Here is a 23,977-nt window from a genome sequence, read left to right as displayed (position 1 = left end):
TCTATTCACAGGCAGAGGACCGAGGAGCACAGGCATTTGTCAGCGCTTGACCCCGCGTGGTATTGATTGACAACGCCGCCGCGTGACTGACAGGCTCCGCGAGCGCCGGCCAATCAAGAGGCGGGGAGTAAGTGCGCCGCGCAGCTATTGGACGAGACGCCTTAAAGCCACAGAGGCGACCCACGTGGGGCAGAGTAGGAGCTTCAAAACAAGGCGTCGCGGCTCAGACATGGCTGATGTTAATATCAGACAAAGGCAATCGGCTGTCCTCTACGCTGCAGCGCTGCTAGCCAACCTAAATTAACTCAGAGGGCGTCCGGGATGTGTCGTATGAACCATCACGGTATAATATCTGAAAAAAAAAAAAAAAAAACCTCAAGGCTTCGTCGCTTTAATTTGATCGTGGATCGATTGGTCATTAACGTGTCCTTCACGGTGTTGTGGAGAGCGGCGGGGGGAAGCAAAGCGTCTGATTTGAGGCTTTTACTTCACATATGTGCTCGTAAACCGTGTCACGTCGCATCAACGTCTCGCACACAAACAAGTTCATTTCGCTTCCGCGCAGATCCGTCGAATTAAGAATGCGCGCGCACACCTCCCACCCCTCTCCCGCCGGTGTTGGTCTCACCCAAGAAAACTTTGATTTGGGCGGCAAACTAGCGCGCTAATGAGGACGCGCAATATGTGCTGTCTCGGTCCAATTTGAATGGCTGTTGTTGTTGTGTGTGTGGAGCAGCCAGGGGCGGGGCGGAAGCCTCCGTGCGGTGACGTCATCGGTGTGCTGCTGCCACCCCACGTGGGGCCGCCGCCCTCTGATAGGCAGATGTGGCCGTCGTCTTGGCGAGTAATCCGATTGGACAGATAGGCGCTTTCACGGTAGTTCAGCCCCGCTGCCTGTGTGTGGCAACCGGGCTAAACTGGACAACTGAGGGGGAAACGCGAGATGGTGGAGAGCACCATGTTACGCTTTTAAAGAATCTCCTTTTCCTTCTTTCTTTCTTTTTTTTGAACGCGGAAGGAGTCGTATTTTCGCGGCTCTTTCGGGGATTACGGCGGCCAAATTCCTGGGAGGTTGGCGGTGGAGGCTCGCCGAGGAGAAAAGTAGTTTTGTTCGAGCTCCGACCGCATCGCCTTCGTAGTCTTCTGCCCGCTGCTCCCCCACCCGGTGTGGCCGGGTGCGCTCCGGAGACAGGATGCTCCGCCACGCTGTGGTTCGGACGGACTAAACGAGCGGATTGTAGCCTGCTTTCTCTTCTTCGGTGACGGGTACGTGTCAAAACGAGCGGCGGGTTCCATTTTCTCGGCTTTTACGTGACATTTGAGGGGGCAGATCGAACGCACGCTCGGACGGAAGATTGCGTTGCTGGATTTTGCTCGCCTGGGTTCTAAATTCTTCCTTTCTTCGTTTTTTTTACACAACATTTTAAACCGTAAATTGAAACATCCCGCGCCATCATTCACACAACACCTGCGTAGAAGTGACTACTCCCTTTTCTCGATTATGTTTTTTTTCTTCTTTTTTTTTCTGTGTTTGTGTACCGCGACCGAATAAGGTCACCCTCGAGGCGCTGCTGCAGTTTCTTTGGTTTCCACTTACTGATTGCATTATTCTCACAGGGATTATTAGTTGCAAACAAAAGTGCGTTTGATTGTACCCCTGGTGATTAAACCGCGTCGTTCTCCCAACACAGGCTATTCACCAACTCACCCCCTCCCCTCCACCGACAACAAGCTGCCTGCTCTTTTCAACCATTTTGCCAAAGGACCGGCAGAAATAAACAAAGGGTTGATTTCAAGATGTATCCACAAGGCCGACATCCGGTAAGAGGCGCTTCTACCTCTGTGTATTGTATTTTTTACATATTTGTTGGTGGTGTTTATATGGTTCCTGCGCCTAAAAGTGAGTGTCTATTTCAATATGTGGCAGATTCATGCAAGAAAGTGTTTATGTGTAAGTTTTTTTTATTCACTTTTGAGTAGGGATGGGCGAGTTTTGAGCCGATAACTGGACTTATTTCAAGCTATCGGTGCTTTCAATGGCGGCCGATATTCTTGTGGCTTTTATGATAAGTAGAAATGATCAGAATAGAAAATTTGTGTCAATTTCATCCAATTTTAAGGGAAATATATCTGTCATTGGTACTTGGTGTTTGTAACTACTCAAGTTGAGTACTAACACTGGTATCGGTCTGGAAAAAAAGTGGTATCTAACATCCCTATACTTTCACGATACTATTTGATGTTCTGCCCATTCATTGTGTTGGTAACAATCCCAAGGTGTTAGTGTCAAGATGGGAACCATTTTGTACTTGGCTCTTGCACAAAGTGCCACTAAAAACTCATGACTATGTTTTTCTCGTCGTCATATTTCAGGCTCCTCACCAACCCGGCCAACCCGGCTTCAAATTCACTGTGGCGGAGTCGTGTGACCGAATTAAAGATGAATTCCAGTTCCTCCAAGCCCAGTATCACAGGTACTGTTGACAAAAGATGTCAGCGCTGACTCGCTCGTAGCACATTGCCAGGTGAAGGTTAATATTTGGTTGCACGCGGAATGGAAATGTCGTGTAATCCGCTGCCAAGTGGCTAAGTGAGTTATGCAAGTGACAGAGCGCCTGAAATTGACACCTTCTCTCCTATTTTAGCCTTAAGGTGGAGTATGACAAGCTGGCCAATGAGAAGACGGAGATGCAGCGCCACTATGTCATGGTAAGATAATGTTGCCACGGGCAGCAATTACGGGACCAAATTGCACGGCTTGTTGAAGAGCTCGTTTGGGTGGAGTGAGTGAGTGAGTGCGACGGCCTCCATTGTGATCACCTGCGTGGTTGTTAGGGCGGCTCGAGTGTCACGTACGGGCCTGTGAAATCCCACAGGAGGTTTGGTTGTTACGAGGGGGGAGGAGGTTGACTGACAGCAAGGCGGCGTTAGGCCGAGGCTCCATTAAAGCGCACCCCTGACCTCCAAGGGTCGACGGCGGCGCTGCCCCCCTGTGTGTGCTGATCTGATTATTCTCCTAGGAGACTTTCCGCTCGCGCGCAGTAAACGGCGTATGGGGAAAATGCTCCCCAAACAAAATGGAGGCGCTCACACAAGCACAAAGTTCCAGTGTGGATTTAGAAAACACGGGTGTGCCGGCTGCCACCGGTGTCGCAGGTAAACACGCGCAGAAGTGAAACTTTCTTTTTTGAGAAAACAACATGTCAGGCCGACAGGGAGGAGGTTAGGTAAACACGTGAGGAAGTACGAGGTGTCAGCTTACACTGCAGGGGTTCTGATCTCAGACAGAATGGCTCTCTTGTTTGAGACGCATTTTTTTTTTTTCCTTCATTGCTAATGGACTGAATAATGCATTTGCTTCATCAAAATAGACGCTGACTGGAACTGCCACCTGTGGCCTGCCTGGATTCAAACACACACTCTGACCTGGCTGGAAATAACACAAGTGTTGTGCAAACACTTTAGACCGAGTAAATAGACATCCTGGCTGTCGGAGGGAGCCTGCTGATCAAAAACATCGAACGCTTTGATGCTGTGCGCCATCACTGGAAAAACAGAAAGTCGATTTATTGGATATTTGTCACACTCGGATCTGTTTTGGGGGTGATCGCAATTGCTGCATGGCTGACACATTTCCAACAAGCGCTCAAGTCAGATATTGATCTTGTCTCTACAATGGAACCTCTCAGGTCAGACGCAATATAAACAGGGACACTTTATTTGGATTTGAAAACGATTGTCCCCGTATGATCTCCTTGATGGAAACAATCAACTGTGGCCACAAAAAGCAAAGAATTTAAATCACATGCTCACAATTAATCCTCTGATGGTCATTCTCGTGACGTAAACTGAGATTTGAGTTACCATAGACGTCTCTCGTGACATGAAGCATGACGGCGATGCACAATGCCGTCGAACCCCAAACTTGATTTGACTTCATTGTTGTGTCTATTATGCTAAATGTCTTTTCTGTCTGCTTTACAGTACTACGAGATGTCTTATGGACTCAACATCGAGATGCACAAACAGGTAGGTACCATCTTGTTGGTCATTTTACTCATCTTATGGATATTTATGTGTTAAGATAAGATTAAGATTGTGATCCACAACTCCATCCATCTGGAAATGGAACATCAGTGAATATAACAGTGAAAATGAGCCATTGTTTATTTTTTATTTCAAACTACAGTTTTGAGACTGTAAATACATCCATACTGCTTTCAAACAAGACCGCAATCTTGTTTTAGTCTAATGTTGTGAGCGCTGTAAGGCAATCGTCTCTGAGATAGAAATCCTGGATTTATCTCAGCCTGTTGATTAGATTTACGTAGACTTTGGCTGGCTGGACCTTTGACTTCCTGATTAAAGAGAGCGTATTAACAATCAGGGTCAGGGATGGTCGGTAATTACAGGAAGGTGGACAAAAGTCATCTTGTCAGTGGTTCGGCTGCTATCGTTATCCGTAAGATAGTGTCTTGTATTGCCTCACAGATCAACCGACATAATCCTTCAAGTGGTTTCCATCAAGTTGTGCAGTACAGTTTTATTGGGAGACAATTGTTTGCGTATGTACAGGTATTGTCAAAGGTTGCAGTGGGAATTCAATTAACTGGCACAATGGACTGGTAAAGGATGAAACTAGACTCTCACTGCAGTCTGTTCATTGGCGGGTTAGAAAAGACAATCGGGCTGTTTTTTGTCCTGGTTTTGCTCCTTGTTGACCACGACACCGACTGACTTATGTCTTGAAAGATGTTCTCCTGCCTGAGGTGCATTAAGCGTTCATTTGTTCCAGTGAGTCAAAAACGAGTCAGGACCGACGATCTTAAATATTAAATGTGTTCAATATTTACGCCTGAAAATGTTTGCGTGTGGGGAAAGCCGACACCTCCACAAGGCATTTGACTTCGTGGACTCAGGGGAATGTAACCAATCAAAGACGTGTCCAGACCGACGAACAAGGAACTGGCGGTAAATAAAACAAAATACTTCCTGATGCTTTTGTTTGTTCCCCAAAAACCAAAGAGTATTTTCCAAAGCAATTATTTTCTTGCCGATATCGTCATCTTACAATGCTCTCACCTCCGACCCTCTTTGGAAACATTGGCACATATCAGCAAGTGTCTGTTCTTCATTTTTGTAACATCACGTTAGACGATAGATTGCCTCGGAGGACTTGGTTTCAAAATTGATGATGGAACAGTAACTTCGTTTTCTGTGTTGAAATTATCGGAGCAGACTAAAAACTATGCGACCAAATCTGTTTCAATGCCTAATTTTCTATTTTTATGTGTGGGGCCTAACTCTGTCACAGATGAATAATCTTTTAAGATTTCAAAAAGCCTTATGTGTCTACCATCCTTTAGTTCTTAGTGCTTGACCTTTCATCGACTTTGGTTCTTGATTTGGTTTCTGACTGTTGTTGTTTTTACCTGGTTCTTGACTTCGTTTTTGACATGGTCCTTAATAGGTCCTAGATGTGGTTGTGGGCCTGGTTTTGGATTTGTTTGTTTGACTCTTGGCATCATTTTTGATTGGTCCTACACATGGTTCTGGATGTCTTCAAGACTCGGTTCTTGACCTGCTCCCCTTGTTGCTTAACTTGATTCTTGACTTTGTATTTGCTTTGCTTCTTGATTTGGTTTCTTTTTGTTGTTGTTTTTACCTGGTTCTTGACTTGGGTTTTGACATGGTTATTTATAGGTGCTAGATGTGGTTCCGGACCTGGTTGTTGACTGGTTTGTGACATGGTTCTTGACTTGGTTCTTAGCATGGTTGTTCACTGGTCCTAAACAAGGTTTTTCTGGATGTGGTTTTTGAATGATTAAAGACTTCTTGACTTGTTGACTACTTCTTGACCTGTTTCACATGGTGCTTAACTTGATTCTTGACTTTGTGTTTGACTTGATTCTTGAAGGGTTTTAGCCTTTATTTGGCCCTTGACATTGTTTTTGATGTAGTTCTAGCCAAAGTTTTGACTAGGGTTTTCACCATTTTTTTTATTTTATTTTTTATAAGGTTTGAAAAATCCTTATGTGTCTTCCACAAGCATTACACTGTCTGGCACTATGATGATGTGACCATATATATTTCGCTGACGTAGCTATCATCATCCCGCTTACATACCCTCCAGTGGCAACGCAAGCAAAAACTGCACCATGTCGGCTGAAGTGCATTAAACACATGGCTTAAGTCCTTCGATTCCCTGGTGTTCAAAGCAGTGTGCTTGTCCCTTCCCCCGCCATCACCCCGCTTGGCTAATGACAGTGCCGGAGGCGTGGGGTGATCCATCAGAGTCTGGGCCGTGTGTCACGCTGCCACATGTCTGTCAGGGCCGGGGCCACTCTGATAGCTTCTGTCAGGCACTTATCGCCAAGCAGAGGGCCGGCGAGGGGGATGGGAGACGAGCAGGAGAATAGAGACTAGTTGGGAGGAGGGGCGACAACCCCAGCTTTGTGTAAACAGGTTAATCGACTGATCCATTTTAGCGGGTGACTTTTTTTCTTTTTCTTTTTTCTTTTTTTTTTTTATCAGGAACCTCAAAAGAGCTGCTGGAAGTGCTTGAATAATTCATCAGTGGGGCCCTAACCTGCTGAACGGCGTGTTTGTGAGCAAACAGTGTGACCCCCCCCCCCTTCCATGCAGCTTCTGCTTGGGCGGGTGGGGGGAGTTGGAGTAGATGGCGAGCGGTTAACAGGCGAGGCAGGGATGGATTATTGGATGCACACAAGCATATTACTTTCCTGCAAGCAGAATTTATTCCACAGTGAGGAAATCCATTCCTATAACCGTGCCTTAGTTCCTCGCGGCGAGCCGTAATTCACATTTCGGCATGCGTACACCAACTCTGACTGACTGATGCGATGCTGCTATCTGATCCCCCATTGACATCATATATGACGGCACGGTACATGCGATGTGTGCTGGTAATCACGGTCATCTGGTGCTTGTTACCTCCGAGTGGGCCGTTACCTGCAGTCGTCATTCAGGAATGGGAACCGTGGCTTGTAGGATTTTTTGCAGCAAAGTCATCGTAGCAGCGTGGCCAAAACAAACACGGTCGGCCAGAGGACTTGTCTGCTGTGTACATACAAAAGAGGCATGTGGAGGAAAGTGCAAATGGCTTACATTTTTAATCATCTCAGCCTGCTAGTTTGTTGGGTCCCTTTAAATAAGCTATGTAGCATTTTAACAAACTGCTACAGAAGAAACTTTGGACTGGGGTTGAGCTGTTGGAATATTCATGCGTTCGTTACAAGGGCCTTTCATATGACGCTGTTGTTTACCAGCATTTAACAGCAGCCTGAAAACAGTGGGTCACAGTGTAAATATTGACTACACATGCGTTAGTTGTTCTATTTGGGTAAGCACAAGTACCGATAGTCATGGACCATGGGGCTGTTGTGGAGCCTAACAGTCTTCCCGCAATGTGTGACTTCACCGCACCACTATTGCGTCTAACATAGGGCTCAATTATTTTGTAAAATAATTGAATTCCAATTATTATTATTATTATTATTATTATTATTATTATTATTATTATTATTATTATTATTATCATTATTATGATTATCATTCTAATTAATCTGTATTACGATATTTACAAATAACTAGTGCTTGGACTCATAGCAAAGACTGTTCATATTGACATTAGCCACCAAATAACTTTTTCCGAAAAACACGCCATAATCCAACAAATGGAAAATCCAATTTATTTAAAAAAACAACAACCTTATATACGGCTTTAGCTTGATTTTATGATTTTGATCTTATATTTACAAAGCCATATTCACGTATCTCATTCAAATATGTTGGAATGTAGCTTACTCTTGGCGTGTCAAATCATGGAAAGATTGAACTTTTTAGTTTAAAATAACTTACTTTAGCCTCCATGATCCTGTAACGTAATGCCAATGGTGGAACAACTGACGCTTTCTCTCTTTGGTCCCATTTTAAATCCATCAACGTTGCTACTAGCCTCAACTGAGTTGGCGCAAAGCTAGTTTGTCTCAGCCAGCGTCCATGTTTTCAAACTCCAACTTTTATCTGTTGCTAGCATGAGTTAGATGGCCAAATATTCCCATAACTACTTACTGGCATCCGCTCGAATGAACCGTGTACGTAGATACGCCGCGTACAGAGACAAACAATATGCTATGACGCGCTCTGACTCGAATGGAGAGAATTCTGATTCGGCATTCGTTTTCATGTTCACCGACCAATTCGCAACTAAACCTACAATATGTAAACGTGGAAGGATATTCAAAGGGCATATTGGGATAAAGCTCAAGCAGTTTTTTGTCTTCCAGTAAAAGCCGGTCCTGTTTTTACAAGATATTTGTTGTGTAAGTATTATCTAATTCTCCATCTGCTTGAAAAACAGGCTGACTAGTGATTCTGGCGTCTTCTGCAATTTGGCGGCCCTTTTAATCCAACAGGTCGAGTACTGTTTGCCGACAGATCACGTGACCTGTTGTCCCCCCGTTATTTAATCCTAGTCAGTTTCTGGACTGGGTTTTCCCTCCGCTGACGGCGTCGGGCCGACACCTCGCCGCATGCCACTGACAAGGCAGCTGGAGAGTGCTCTTAAAGTGGTGCTACACAAGTCCGAGTACCTGTAATTGTGTAGCAGCGGCGTAAAGCTGGCCTCTCAAGGGCAGAGCTGTCATCTGCTGAAAGTGACAGTAACCGCCCGTTTTTATCTGTCAGCGGAGCAACAACAGGGAAAAACTCCTCCCCGCTCTGCACTATATCTTTTTTTCTTCTTTTTTTTTTAAGCGGTTGAGTGAAGTTGACACCTTGTTTGTGTATTTGCATGTGTGTGAGTGTGAGAGCGAGTGTGCTGCCAGTTGCTGAGGGCCCAGTGGATGAGCCACCCCCTGACCTCTCCCAGCCAGCTGTCACGGTGACACTAAGCTAGAGAGGAACGGGCCGTGCGCTCAAGGCCGTCTCGCAAATCCTGTCAAATGTTGGGCTGCTATTGACATGGCTTATCTCCACAAACACGGATTACGCCAGGCTAGCTTGTGTTGCAGCCATTTCTGAAGGCCCTTCTTGAGCTCTGTCCACAGCACGCACTCCACTGCGTTAATACAGATGCTCGTAAAAGCTTTTATCTGACCGTCTTCATTGCTGCTTGATCAGTTTTATTATTTTATAGGGGTCAATGTCTTTCTTTTTTATGCAGAAAATAATCTACAGTGTTGTCTTAAGGACGGTTGTATCCTGTGGATCTGATACCGCATCTGGGATACAATTGTATTTGTATATGTTTGTGACTGTGGAGGCGTGATGGCGATTGTTAAGCCAAATATGTAAACAGTGTGATATCATAGTTGGCAGTAATAAGGTATCGTATTGTACAACGCTGTAAACGTTGGCATCATTTGTAAACCGAAATTGCGATTGCGATGCAAAATGTGATTAGTTTTTCCTCTTCGCATGTATTTTTTTTTAAAAATTGTACATGTATTATTATTTATTTATTTATTTATTACAAAAAAGTAATACATTAATCTGTAGTACAATAACAAATTTTGGTATTTCTACGTAATTAGCCTTATACTAAAATAAATTCAAATGAGTCATTAATTCATTCGTATGGAAGCTTTTACTCACCAATTACTTCAAGTCAAGACAAAAATTTGTTCTATGCGCCCCCATTTGTATACAACACAGTATTCTGATTAATATTGCGTTTGTAGTATGAATTTAGAAAAATCCACCCATTTTTATCCAACTCAGGGGCGGCCATTTTGTTGTTGACATGAAATGACTACGCTGCTCTACGCTGAGGTATCGACCAATCACGACTCAGTTTGCTGATGTCACATGACCAAACCCAGAAAACGGTTGCACTGTGATTAGTCGTTACCTAAGCAACTGTGCCGTCATTTTCACTGGCCAGCAAATGGCTGCACAAGACAAAATGGCCGCCCCATGAGATGGATTAAAAGCAAGCGGATTTTGCTGATCTAGTTCATATTCCACAAACACAATATTAATGAGTAAAATCAATTTTTGACTTGACTTCACTACGACATCACAAAATTCTCACCAAAGAATTGTGGCGTGAATATTCGTCAGATTACAACAACATTGCAAACAAATCTGTAGCTTTAACACTTGAAGTTTTCATATGTTTCATGAAGCAATGGAATTGTAAACATTTAGATTGCATTTGTGAAGCACTGAACTTGACTAGCTGTTATTTAATTAAAAAAAAAAAAAGATTTACATATAGTGATTTTTTACAATTGTCTTCTACTACACTGTGATGTCAATTTGAATTTAATTGTTCAGCCCTAAATCAAATCCGCTCTCTGTCATATACAAGAAAGAAGATCTGTATGTTGCTGAACAAGATAAAATGACCCTGAAAAATCTCATGTTTTCATCTGGCTGGCCATACTAAGTGGCCATCCATGTTGCAGCTCGGGTCAGCGGGTCTCGTCGTGTTGCACATTACTCTCCAATCTCTCCGGCGCTGCTCAGAGGTAATACGTCAGGCTGCCAAAACAGCCTGGCATTTCTGCCATGTGTCATAAATAAGCTGGCGGCCGGCGACGTACGCTTTGCGTGTGCGTGTGTGTGCGTACGCGCGCTCTGCTCCAAATGAAAAATCGGAGCAAATCCCTGTGATGTGTTTGTGTTCCGCAGTGGCCCTGGGATGAACTGCAGCTCATAAATTCCATAGATGATGTAGCTTTGGCACTGTTATTTTCTGCTCCCAGTGCAGAGCTTGAACCTGAACACTCTCATCTTCCATCCCTGGAAGAAAAGAGCAGGCAGAGCAAGCCAGCTGTGCAGTGTTTTTACAAGGGGGGAGTGGATCACACCCCACCTCCTCATCCCCCCCCCACTGCTTTTTTTTTCTTTTTTTTCTTCTTAACCCGGCATTCATTTGCAGCATTCATGTGATCGACAGGCCGAAAATTCAATTTAATGACCTGCCTCCAAGCACGTAATATGATTTTAAAGCCTGTTACGGTCAAGGAGAGGTTCCATTTGCATAATGATCCCGGCAAGATAGGGCTGCAGCCGTTGCCATGGCGCTTGGGAGACGGGCGCAAGAATGGAGGCAGACCTCTGTGGACGGATGGGGGGGGGGATTGTGCGGGGGTGGTGCTGCCACTTGCTTTTCAGTGACAAATGGACCACAAACAAGGCAGCGTGGCCTCTAATAGTATCGACGATAACGTTTGCTGCGCGTCCCCCCTTGAGGTCATTACTGCGTGTAAAAATGACACACATGCAAAGTGCCACATGTAAGTAAAGCATGAAATTTGCTCGCCGGGGTGTGGTTGTGCGGTTTAACATGGAGGTTAAGTGCAGGACGGCGCACTCTCCGATGAGGGGCGAGAGAGGATCCTCTCAATCCGGCAGCACTCTGCCTGCCCGCCGCCACCGCCGCCTCATATCCGTTTAGCATGGAGTGCACTCTCAGCACAGCTGCGCTCCATCCCCCTGGGCTCGCCTAATGTTTTAAATCTTTCAAATGTCAATATCACGCTGTTTAGAGGATGTTGAGTCAAGCAGTTCTGATTGCCGCAGTAATTGACTTAATCGGTGTAAACATTAAAGGCGGGGTTACGCCGAGCCGCTGTCAGTTTCATATTTTCACGTCAGCTTTCGCTCCTCTGTTGTCTTCCAGACGGAGATTGCCAAGCGGCTCAACGCCATTTTAGCGCAAATTATGCCTTTCCTGTCACAAGAGGTAAGCTTTGAATGCAGCGCTTCAACGACATCACTTCACACTTTTCAAGATAAAGCACTTGATGACGACATTGTGGCACTTCACCATGTATACGCGGTGCAACCTTAAAAGTCTCACATGGGAATGCTGGTCCACCTATGATTTGTTTAGATTTCAAACAACTGGCAACTATCAAAGTAATCAATTACTTTGACAATCAATTAATTGTTTTGAGACCTTGTTTGATCCTCGGAATTTCAGCCTGTCAACTTAACTCATTCATTCGCAGCCATTTTGATTGAAGCAACCCCCTTCACTCCCAGCTGTTTTACTGGATTTCGACTGATTTTACAAGGCTCATAGAAAAAAAAAACATAGAACCTACCAAAAGAAAGATTAGCGTCTCTTCTTTCATCACGAAAAAAAAAGTGTATTTGTATATGTTTCCGTTTTGCAGCAATTAGCATCAGAATATAGCCAAGTTTCATCATTATTCACAAACCTGTTGTAAACACTTGCATAAAGAGCTTGTTGCAACATGGCCCTGGCTGATCTCATACTCGGTTACCACCTCGGTTGCAATAACTATTATTGCTTTAAGCGACCTCTTCAGGTCAGAAGCTGCATCAAAGCCTTCTGTATGCTTTAGCATAAAAAAATAAAAAATTTAAAAAAAAGTATAAATAAGTTTTTGGCAGTGCAGGGCACAAAGTATTAAAAACGTATTTATACATTTTGGGGATTGAATGAGTTAAGTATATAAATATTCTCAGATTTCTGTAGTCCTCCATGAAAGCAGACTTATCTTTTGTGTTGAATGAAAATAAAACATTTGCAAACATCTGTTTTAACTTTGGAAACCATTTGTCCAGCTCTGACGTTACGGACCAAACCACTAACTCTTAATTTATTTTTGTGAATTTTCTGCACTGTCAAATTGAAATAATGGCCTGTTTTTGAAAAGAGGGATGAAAATTAAAACTTTTTTTGGATCCAATTTATGTACAAAGTTAACTTCTATTAATATTACAACCTTAAAACAATACATCTCAAAACACCCCAAGAATCAAGAATTACAGCACACTGATTTTTTTTTTTTTTTTTTTTTTCTGTTGCGCCACTCCAAATCAGAAAAGTAACTCCCAACGCCCATAAAGACATTAAACATCTGTTGTAGTTTGACTTGCGGAGGCGGCACTTCATCATCAAGCCACCTAATTGCACACTACACACTCAATTTGTGTCGCGGACAGCTCGCCAAACACAAATTTGAGTCTGCTTATTTCACCTAACTTTCTGTCTTGTCCAAGCTTGTTCTTATTTCTGGGTCTGGACATCAGTTTGAATTTCAAACTTTTGTACGCACTCCCATCCCATCATTTTCCCTCAAAATATAGCGTTCAGGTTTCACATCACGTTTAACTTATGAAAACAAAGTGCTAGATTTACAGATGAATGCGTGTCCTAATGCGTCTCTGTTAATGTCTTCCCACAGCACCAACAGCAGGTTGCTCAGGCAGTGGAGCGGGCAAAGCAGGTCACTATGACTGAGCTGAATGCCATCATCGGGGTACGTGGACTTCCCAATCTGCCTCTCACCGTGTGTACCCCCTTTTTTTATTCTTTTTTTGACCTTGCCGTGCCTATAATGCACAATGCATATTTGTGAATGCTTTTCATGTATCATATGCTGTGAACTGTTGATGAGATCTCTAAAATAGATGTCGCTTTGAATTTGGAAAAATAAAGTTATGAATCAGATTGATTGTTAGTTGCAGCCCTAATATACATGCATAGATATGCTATTGATAGCTATTTATATTTCTTTAGTGCTAAATTCCATCTGTGTACGTGCACAAGTGTAGCCGTGAACTCTTGTGTTGCTCCCGCTTGGGTCTCTGTGGCGTCTTCACTGCCTTGTTGTGCGTTTTATAAATGAGAGCCTGAGAGCTCTCGAGAATCCTCCTCTCAGCCAGTATTGCTTTAATTGGTTAAGGTTTTAACGAGGAGCCTCATCCCTCACTGCTGACCTGGATAGCTATGGGAATTAAAAGGATGAGGGTGAGCACAACACAGCCAGCTGAAGCCGAGGCAGCGCGCGCGCGCGGCAATTGGCCATCACGCCGCTGCCGCACACCTCCGTGTTCATCACCGCCTTAAAATTACCATCTGGTCCTCATTGATCAGCGTGGCGGTGATTGGTTTCAGTGATCGACTCCACTTGCGGAGTGTTTAGCGGAGGCTGGGCTGGCCATGCAGGCTGATTGGATGATTGGTATTGGAATTCAATTGATGCCCCCTTGGGGACTTTTTGTTCGGGGATGATTTCTCCACAGGTTTTTTCTCAGGAGGTGTCTTGAGATTATGGATTTGTGTGCCTGCTGGACTGAACCAGATGTTTATTGCACTAGCCGAATGCTGCTTGGGTGTTGATGAAGCAGTACTGATCCTTAGCTACTAACTTTTTTTTTTTTTTGCATGATTATTTGAGGGAGACTTGCTCCATGGCAGGTTGTTGTTGTTGTTGTTGTTGTTTTTTGTTTTTTTTTGGCCGTTCTTTATCAGTAGTTGGGTTTCCATCCACCTATTTTTATTCAAATTTTCAAGAATTGCAAAAAAGAAACCGAATGGAAACGCTAGAAATTCGCAAAAAGTCCCAAAATTCGCAAAAAACGTTTTTACACTTGGAGGGGATGGATTTTGAGGCGTATCAAAAAAGGAAAATGTGCATTTTGGCTATGGAAACTGCTTTCGTGTATAAGCAACTATACAAGAACGGATTTGTCGCACGTTCTGATCGATACTATGTCACACTTACGTTTGTAGTCATAAAAACTGACGGATGATAAAGTAAGATATGTTTGGGGAGACAAAGAAACACGATTCTTTTTATAAATAATTAAAGAAAAAAACATGAATGTGATTTTAGATCGCTTTGACACTAGCTCTCAATGTAACGACACACTTTACTGAGTGAATTATGTACCCCTCACTACAACGTCATCTCGCAGCGCATATTCGCAAAAGAACAACGGATGGAAATGACGGGCATCACATTTTCACAAAATTTGCTTAAAAATTTCAAAACATATGGATGGAAACCTGACTAGTGGCTGATATTGGTAACCTTCGTGAGCACCCAATACTTTAAAACAAGGCCGGTACATTGAGTATATTTATCAACTGATAACATGTGTCCCAAGCTTAGCATCTTGTTTGGCACCCACCCACCTTATTTTCTGAAGTCAGTCAGGCCCCCCGCCTGAGTCCCGCTGGCCGCTCACGGTGCAAGAGCCGGTGATGTAGCTACTGTATGTTTTACGAACACCTTCCCATCAGTTATTCATTGAGGAGAAGCTCTGCAAGGCATGCCAAAATCCTCATGCATATTGTAAAGCAAGGTGGGGTGAAAGAGCGTGCCAGGCAGCCTTCAGGAGATGGCTCCATGCCTTATTGATGGGGCTGAGGGCCATTAATAGGATGCAAGTAGGGCAGCTGCATGTGTTGAGATGACTGCAAGTGGTTCCAGGTTGAGTCGCTAATAGGCCAAACGTAGCCGTAGCCCAGATTTACTTTTCCTGCAGTGAGTATGTGAAAATGTGTTTTGAAATTGATGTTAAATTCAAGGTCAGGTTTTTCTTTATTTGGTTTCAAGACAGACAAGCTAGCCAACGCAATGCTATGCATGATGGTAGCACGTCGCCATCTTGGTGAGAAGGCCAACTTCCCAAATACCGTCATACATGGACACCAGTGCCTTAATATGCTTTTATGTTGAAGTTTTTATGGCAGCGCGTGGTGGCGTAGCAGTTAACTTGACTTGTTTTCTTATCGACTGGAAGGTGGATTGTTTGAGCCCGCTTGAAGATTAAATTGCCACCAAGTAACATCAACACATCATTCTGGAATTATATCCAGTCACTAATTAAAAATGCTAAATAAATTAAATAATTTCGCGGACATTTTAGAAAGTGGCGCCTGTTCTAAACTTTAGCGGCTAGCTGGTAGTCTTTAGCCGCATTCACTTAATCACTTAATGACTAGCTGCTAGCCACAGGTCGCTAAGTGCCCCATATAGGCTGGTCGGAAGACAGGTAAATAGACAAAAACTTCTCTACGCACTTTTCCTGACAGTCTAACACACTTGTATACTTCCTACTCATCCTTTTTTATTGAAACCAGGCTTACTGAAAAAGATTTGTTTTAGCCAGCAAAATCGCTCCTGTGATTCTGATGTCACTTCGTCCCATAGTCTCAATTCTACTATACAGTTTAAATTTATGGGAGAAAATACATTATCTAAAAATTAAAACAATAAATAGATCATTCAATATTAAATTAAATGTATTATTTGCTCTTGTGTTTACAAAATTGTTTTTTAATCCAATCAAAATATAATTTTTTTATTTTATCCAAATACTTGATTATTCAATAGAATTTTCAGTATCCAAATGTCAAAATATTCAAGCTGTCCGAATGAACACTTAACAACTAATCAAGCTAGCATACAAGATAACACATCGTTCGTTGTTTGTGCGTTTTTACCAAGTCCAAGAAGGAAGTGTCTCCTTATCATGGAAGATTAAATTTGAGGAAACAGAGAACGCACTCTTTTATTTATTATTGTCTTCATTTATGGTCCTCTAATGAGAGCTGTTGCTGATCAACCATGCATATTAGCCATCAGTGGCTCATTAAACACAAATGAGCAAGGATGGCTCTCGTCTGCTGACGACCCTTCATTTCCCTCATGGACGCAAAATTACAACGCACTCGCTGTCCTCGTTTTTTTTTTTCCTTTGGCCCTCCCTCCCTCGCTTGACTGCATGCACTTTGTGATAACATTCACATACAGTATGCATAATAGCAGAGTGTCCAAACTACGACCTGGGGCCATTTGTGGCCCGCCATCCATTTTTCAGTAGTCCGCGGCAAATCCTAAAACTTCTTTAAGACTAAAATGACACAAATTATTTTCAAAACACTAGTGAAAAAATTTTCAATTTACTTTTAGACACAATTTATTAATTTTTGTTCCACTTTGTCATTGTATTTTTATTGGCAAAATTTTATGACTTAAAAGTACTTTTGCTTTCAGTAGTTGGTATTTGCGACTACTAGAGTGTCAAGTACTCTTACCGGTATCAGTCTGAAAAAAGTGGCATCGAACATCCCTTCATTTTTGGAAAAAAATGTAGGTCCAAATACAGGCCTCTCTTACTTCCAGGACAGATACTGGAAGAATGAAGCAATTAATCCAAAACCTTGGCGGTGTGCTGTTTCACCTCCTCGAGCTTTAGTGCCTAATATTGGCGAAATGGCGATAATGGCCGCTGATTGAAGCCTTTCTTGTAAAAGCGAGGAGGTGCACGTCGTAACAGCGGCTGAATTATTCAGCTGGCTCACAGACGGGTAATAAATTGCTGATGTTTTTATTGGTGTCTCGGCTAAGTATTATTTAACCTTGCTTTAAACTGCTTACTTCCATGCTAAGGGGCTTTTAACTCCCATCCATTTCCCCGTGCCTTTCAAATATTGATGGCGAATATGGGAGGGTTGAGTGAGTGCCAGCGTGGGACCCCCGGCCCTCCAGACGCACACAAACGCACACTCCAAACACTCCGAGCGAGACGGCCGCACTGCCAAGCTCTTGGCACTTAGCGTTCCTTCCTTCGGTCTTTTTAAGTTTGCCCGTGCAAATGATTCATGTTCTGTTAATCCGGCAACATGAATATGGTGGGAGGGGAAAAAGTGGCTGCTTGGGGGTTTTGGAAGTGTTTTAAAATCAGGTAGTTGTTTAGCCCACAGGCTGACAGATTCCTACACAACCTCACATTGCTGAAGAGGATTGCTCACTGAGTGCTGCGGCGCTGCAGTGCACTATTTTACCTGAAGTGAAATGTTTACTCTCCATTAAGTGCAGGTCGACTCAAAGTGGCTCTTTGTCGTTGCTGTTTCTTTCACTCGACGTGCTGCTCTTGCTGAGCAGTCAAGCGTCGTGTTCCCCGAGTCTCGTGCGTTAGTTTTGTAGACGGGGGGGAACACAAGTCAGGATTGCAACTCTCGTGTGTCCACAGGCCAGAAATAGCACAGCTCGGTGGGGTACATTTTCACCCTACCAGTAATAGAACGTGTCAATTAGGGCTGTCTCTGTCAAATACTTTCATTGAATACTGTAATAGGATCACATTTATTTTGGATTAAAGTGCATTACAAAACCATCCATTTATTTATTTACTTATTTATTTATTTAGTTAGTTATTTTTAATATTTATTTATTTACTTTTATTGACTTACTATTTTTTAGGAATAAGTGCTACATAAATAAACTTGACTTAATGGTTTGGTCATTGTTTTCCAAGGTAAAATGTTTGCAAAAGTCTTATTTTTATTAACACCAAAGTCTGCTTTCACAAAGGATTGCAAAAATCAGAGAATGTTGAATGAATGAAGACGGCAGAGGCCGCAGAATTGAACCATGTGGAACACCATACGTTCCGTTATACATGTAAATTCATATTGCACATATTTGTCGGACTAAGTTAAAGTGGAAGTCAACCTTAAATTATTATTTCTTGACAATATGTTATATGTGACCTCACTAGTCTAAACATGTAATTCTGATGAATATTACATTTGAATTAATATGAGTTATGAATCAAAATCCAGCAGTGTTTATCCATCTCAAGGGGCGGCCATTTTGCCACTTGCAGTCCACTGAAGATGACATCAATGTTGCTCAGGGCTCAAGAAATGACCAATCACAGCTCGCCTGTTTTCTGAAGCTGAGCTGGGATTGCTGAGCAACATTGATGTCCTCTTCAGTCGACAGCAAGTGGCAAAATGGCCGCCCCCGAGATGGATAAAAATGGCTGACTTTTGCTGCTTAACTCGTATCCCACGAACACATAGACTAGTGGGGCTGCATAGAACATATTATCAAAATAAATGTTGGGGTTGACCTCCCATCTAACATCAACAGATCCGCCTCATTCCTGTTCAGTCTGTGCTCTCCACTTGCCTTTTCCCTCCGACCCACTTGGTGTCTTGCCTGTCGACTCTCAGCAGCAGCAGCTCCAGGCGCAGCACCTCTCGCACGCCGCTCACGGGCCTCCAGTCCAGCTGCCCCCGCACCCCTCGGGCCTGCAACCTCCCGGCATCCCTCCCGTGACGGGCTCGGGGTCGGGCCTGCTCGCGCTCGGGGCCCTGGGCGGCCAAGCCCACCTTCCGGTAAAGGATGAGAAGAACCACCACGATCTGGAACACAGAGGTGAGGTCCACTTAGCAAGTGATGAACGCGTACATTAATGTCGAGACAGCTGCGTAGATGTTCAACAAGGGTAAAACGCGCTCCTTCGTCTCTGTGGAGCAATGGCGGGGCCCTCAGGTGATGCGCACATCCTGTCTGTTCACATTTTGTCGGGGTAATGAGCTGATACATTCCCATAAGCTATTCAACAGCTTTAGCTCGCCCATAAGTGAGGCCTGATGATGCCCTCAAGTTGATTCTCACACATTCTGCCAGGGGGCGTCTGTTATTATATGCTAACTGGCTTTTTTTTCTTCTCTTTGTTATGCTTGACTTGGTCTTCTTCATTGTGACCACCATGGCGATGTTTGCCGCGCAGAGAGCACGGTGAGTGTGAACGTATACAATTACTTTTTCTTCCGCAGCATGTCCAAGATGTGAGGTTGGGAGCAATGTTAATATAGTTAACAAAATAACTAGTGCTGTCAAACTTAAAGCGTTAGCTAATTAATTAAGCACAAAAAATATCACGTTAAAAGTAAAGCATTTAATAAATGTTTGTGTATGGCATTCAGAATATTTGTTCAAGTCAGAATATTATTTTTTCATTTATTTTTTTTTTTTCATTTTAAATTATGCAAGTAATTAACAGTTTGAAAATGTGGAGGATGAGCGTGTGCAGTGGGTCAAATGTTGAAGACATTCTCATAATGTTAAATGTTGAAAGAATTCACTAAAATGTTTATTAAAAAGCCTTGAATTAAGTGATTAATCAAAATTCTAAGATGTGATTAACCTGATTTAAAAAAAAAAAAAAAAAAAAAAAAAAAATCGTTTGACAGCTCTAATAATAACTGAAAATAAAATTGTGGGGAAAAAAATTAAGAATTTATTTTTGTTTAGCTTTTTTGATTTTTAAAAAAAGGAAAACTGAAACGTCATTTTAAGTTTACAAAACTAGCTTAAATTAACTAATTATGCTAAAAATGGCCTTCGTTCTCGTCTTTGTCAATTAATTATTCATGAGCTTTCAGGGCTCGTTTTAAATGTACTGTATTTTGGTATTGCTGTATGTCAGCACTTGAGACGGATGGTTAAATAGTCATTTTAGAATTGTAGTTTACTTATGTAATATTAGTGCTCTTTTTTTTTTTCTTGCAACAAAGATTCCATATATACAAAAAAGCTAATACTAAAACTAATAACATTTAAAATAAATAAATAAAAACTAATAAAAATGAACCTGCTCAAAAAACTAAATAAATTATCTGAATTTTAAAAACAAATGTCATGGCGAAATAAAAACAAATGAAAAATCTAAAATTATTTTAACCCTATTCTCAAACAGAGGCAATTTTTCCCTTTTCCGTAAACACTACCTTTTTCGTGTACGCTAATGTTGCTAGCCCTAAACGGCCATCACCTCCCACAATGCATTGTTGGATGTGGCGGCCATTTTAGGCAAAAAACAAAGATACCTGACACAGTCTCCAATGATAGCATAAAGTTCTGAGCGATCAATACAAAGTATCAAATGAATTTTACTCATATATATATATATATATATATATATATATATATATATATATATATATATAAAATGTTCGTAATGTGGGTCGTTTATAAACTGATGTTCCACTGGTCTCATGAATGTCAGGTTAAATGAATTCCCGATGTATTAATGTGAGTGTGAATTGGTTTGTCTGTTTGTGTGTGTGCAAGGATTGTTTGGCGGCTAGTCCAAAATCAGCCGGAATATGCCCCAGCTCACCCACAAGTGTAATGAAGGGGGGGAATCTCGATCCACAGATTAAATTTTATCTTCCTTGGCTGAGCCATCCACAACATTTAGTGCAATTCTGTTAACTGGACGTGTTCAGGGAAGAACCCTACATGGACACGCTGGATGGATTCTCACAGCTGGCCTGGGAGCATCTTGGGATCCTCCCCCGGTGGATTTGGAAGGGAGGTTGTAGACGGATGTCAAGTCTTCCCCAACAAGCAGGATCTGGATAATCAGACGAATGGATGGATCTCAAGTAGCTTCTGCATCATTTGATCAACTGATGGAACAAATAAAAAAGAAAACTTTTGAGAGGAAGATAACAAAAACAGAAGTAACGATTCATGTCAAATGAGGTTGGTAAATCCAAAGTGTTTAACTCCACAAGGGAAATGACGGTTCTCATGCCGAAGAGATTAGAAGCCACGTCATTTCATCACAATTACGGAATGACGTGGCCGTCCCCGCCTTAAAGGATTTATTTGATCCCTTCCACCGTCTCATCTCCCTTGTTTACCGGCTCGTTCCCTCTCCCGCTTGGCATGTGATGAATATTTAGAGGCACAAATAGGAAAATGTTTTGATTTCCTCGTGGGAGGACCTTCCATTTGAATGGCCGTGATCTCTGACGGCTTGCGAGATTTGCTCGCTCGGCTCAATGGGTTCAGTCATGTCTGAAGAAATGGAACTCCCGAGGCGATTAGCAGGCCTTTTTTTTGTTTTTTGTTTTGTTTTGTTTGTGTCTGCGCTCTGGTCCCAGGTCATCTGATAGCCGAGTGGTGACTTTGGTTAATGAGTCACGCCAAGCATCCCTTTTTAAAAGGTCAGCCATTATACAGACAGTGGCCTGTTGCCCGGGCTGCCAGTCCGTCAGCCATTGTTCGCTTCTTCAGCCTGCTGCTGACTTGTCCACATTATAGCTTTGTTCCACGCGGGGGGAATCGAGGGGGGGAGCTGCTGGACCGGGGCCCAGTTCCTCCCATTCTGCTAGCGTTGGGAGCGTGTTTTGTCGGGCTCCGCCGAGAAGCAGCGGCCTGTCCCACGGTGCCGTGCCCGCTGGCGACGCGGAGCTCGTCTTTCCGTCTCGGAGCTGACACGGCGCCCGAGCGCGGCAATCAATGCCCGCGACGTCCACATGCTCTCCTCCCCCGCGCTCTCTCACGCTTAGCCTGAGCGACTGCAGAGAAAAGGCCCTCTGTTCAGCCACAACACTTTGCTCATGTCCCCGTGAGGTCGTTTGTTGTCCAGCTATGAGGAGGAGGGAGCCCGGCTTAGAAAACAAGCCATCCTCCTTTCAGCTGGGATAATGGCCCGTTCTGTTGTGCGGCCAGAGACGGTCTTGTGTGTGTGTGAGATTAGGGCTTGGCTGGTGTCAGGGTACACTTTGGTGCTGGCTCACAGCTGCATTTTAAGAGTCTGCGGCATCGGTAATTGCGCGAATGAGACTCTTTTAGTGTTTGCCTTGGCACAGGGCGTTCCCTGTGAGCAACTTGTAACGGATGAATGATTCACTGGTAGATGAAAAGCTAATAAAGCCTTTGTTTGCCTTTCTGCTTTCAGAATAACTCAATATCGCCATCCGAAAGCTTGCGCACAGCCAGCGAGAAGCACCGCAGCTCCTCGGACTACAGTTTGGACTCCAAGAAGCGCAAAGTGGAAGAGAAGGATAGCATGAGCAGATATGTACGTTCCCCAAACAGGTGGCATGGAACTGTCGATGTGGAGTAAACATTTTTGACATTACAGGACAACATATTTGAAAATACGTATATAACCTTATTAGCAAGTAAGTTCAAATGTGTGTAAATATACACATATAGGCAAATACATTTAAATGTGAGTTCAAGTACGATCAAGCGTAGGCCCTATTTAGTAAATACGTTTGGAGCTATTTCCAAATATGTTCAAACCTACGAGCAAGTACGTTTAAACGTTTTTATAAGTACGGTCAAACGTATAAAAAAAAGTGTTCAAACGTATTTGGAAATATGTTTAAACATACTGTCCAGTATGTTCAAATGTGTATATACGTATGTAACACGTTCAACCATATTTGCAGAAACGCTTGGAACGTACTGGCAAGTTTATGTATACGTTTAATATTTTTAAGTATGTTCAAACATATAAACATACATTTGAACGTATTTACAAATGCTTTTTAATGTATTTGCGAGCACGTTCAAACTTATATAAATATATTTGTACGTATTTCCAAATAAGTTCAAACATACTGGCACATACGTTTATAAATGTATTTGTAAAAACTGACAAATGTTCAATGTTTTGAACTTTCAGCTTTGAATATTTTCGGACATATTTGCAAGTCAAAAATGCTTTCCATGCTCCCGTACACAGCAAAGATTTATTTCAATATATATTTTATCTTACATGGAGTCTTCCCTTCGCAGGACAGTGATGGAGAGAAAAGTGACGACTTGGTGGTAGATGTTTCAAACGAGGTGAGCATACAACTTGTCTGTGTTGGCTCTTTTTGGCAACCATTTCAATTAGGAGTGGGCAACTTATATGACGGAGGGGGCCACAATTTTTCGGCAGCGCGGGTGGGGGCACACTTCCCAATCAGATGTCTGACAAATATGCCATTTTATATAATATTTTTAACCAATGTACAGAAGTTTATCGTAAGCAAAACCAACCATACACTGATTTTTTTATTTTTATTTTTTAAATATGACGTAATAATATATAAATTCCCACCCTGGCACAAAAACTGCTGAGCAGCAAAACTAGCATTAAGAGCAGGAACTCACTTTGTGAATATTTTCACAAAAATCAACTCCAAAGTTTGAATATTTATACTAGTGTATGTTTCTCCTGCGTGTCATTCAAAATCCCCAAATTATTAGGCTAGCTCCATCACCTGTGAAAAATCTGCATCACACCCAGAAAATCCCCTTACTTAAGATTATTATTTTATTTCATTTATTTATTTATTTGTTTGTTTACATTTAAGATCAGTGTTGTTGATAGTATCTCTAAGAAAATATTTAATTTGGTGAACATAGAATCTGATTCCTATTTTACATGAAAGATGTTGTTTTTTTTACCTAATTTAGTCCTGGCTTCTGGCCAAGAATCACTCTTCTTCTTCTCTGATGAGGTCTTGTTGAGTTTCGAGGAGCTCTTGAGCTGTCTGCCATCTAGTGGTGAACGCTGTGATTACAGTGCAGAACTGCTCCAGTCCACACTTATTTTCAAAAATTGAGGGTAACCCGACTGTCACCTTTCT

At 42.7% G+C, this 23,977-nt stretch overlaps 1 protein-coding gene across 2 annotated transcripts in view; it reads left to right on the top strand.

Annotated features, from left to right (window-relative positions):
• The first annotated feature begins 275 nt into the window (after positions 1 to 275).
• Positions 276 to 23,977, top strand: part of tle3a (TLE family member 3, transcriptional corepressor a) — a 30,474-nt gene continuing 6,772 nt past the window's right edge. Inside the window, exons 1-11 of one of the 2 annotated variants that reach the window (XM_077516737.1) lie at positions 356 to 1,266; positions 1,692 to 1,821; positions 2,374 to 2,474; positions 2,646 to 2,709; positions 3,985 to 4,029; positions 11,654 to 11,716; positions 13,191 to 13,295; positions 18,761 to 18,965; positions 19,324 to 19,331; positions 22,288 to 22,410; positions 23,136 to 23,186. In XM_077516737.1, coding sequence (XP_077372863.1) covers positions 1,798 to 1,821; positions 2,374 to 2,474; positions 2,646 to 2,709; positions 3,985 to 4,029; positions 11,654 to 11,716; positions 13,191 to 13,295; positions 18,761 to 18,965; positions 19,324 to 19,331; positions 22,288 to 22,410; positions 23,136 to 23,186 — 789 coding nt within the window. In that variant the 5' untranslated portion in view covers positions 356 to 1,266; positions 1,692 to 1,797. Of the gene's footprint in view, positions 1,267 to 1,691; positions 1,822 to 2,373; positions 2,475 to 2,645; positions 2,710 to 3,984; positions 4,030 to 11,653; positions 11,717 to 13,190; positions 13,296 to 18,760; positions 19,332 to 22,287; positions 22,411 to 23,135; positions 23,187 to 23,977 lie in introns of those variants that run through there. The other variant, XR_013282839.1, reaches the window with a different exon arrangement.

Source organism: Festucalex cinctus, chromosome 3 (genome assembly GCF_051991245.1).
Source record: "Festucalex cinctus isolate MCC-2025b chromosome 3, RoL_Fcin_1.0, whole genome shotgun sequence".
Taxonomy (NCBI): Eukaryota; Metazoa; Chordata; class Actinopteri; order Syngnathiformes; family Syngnathidae; genus Festucalex; species Festucalex cinctus.
The sequence above is the reverse complement of the archived record's forward strand: the minus strand, read 5'-3'. Positions and strand labels throughout refer to the sequence as shown.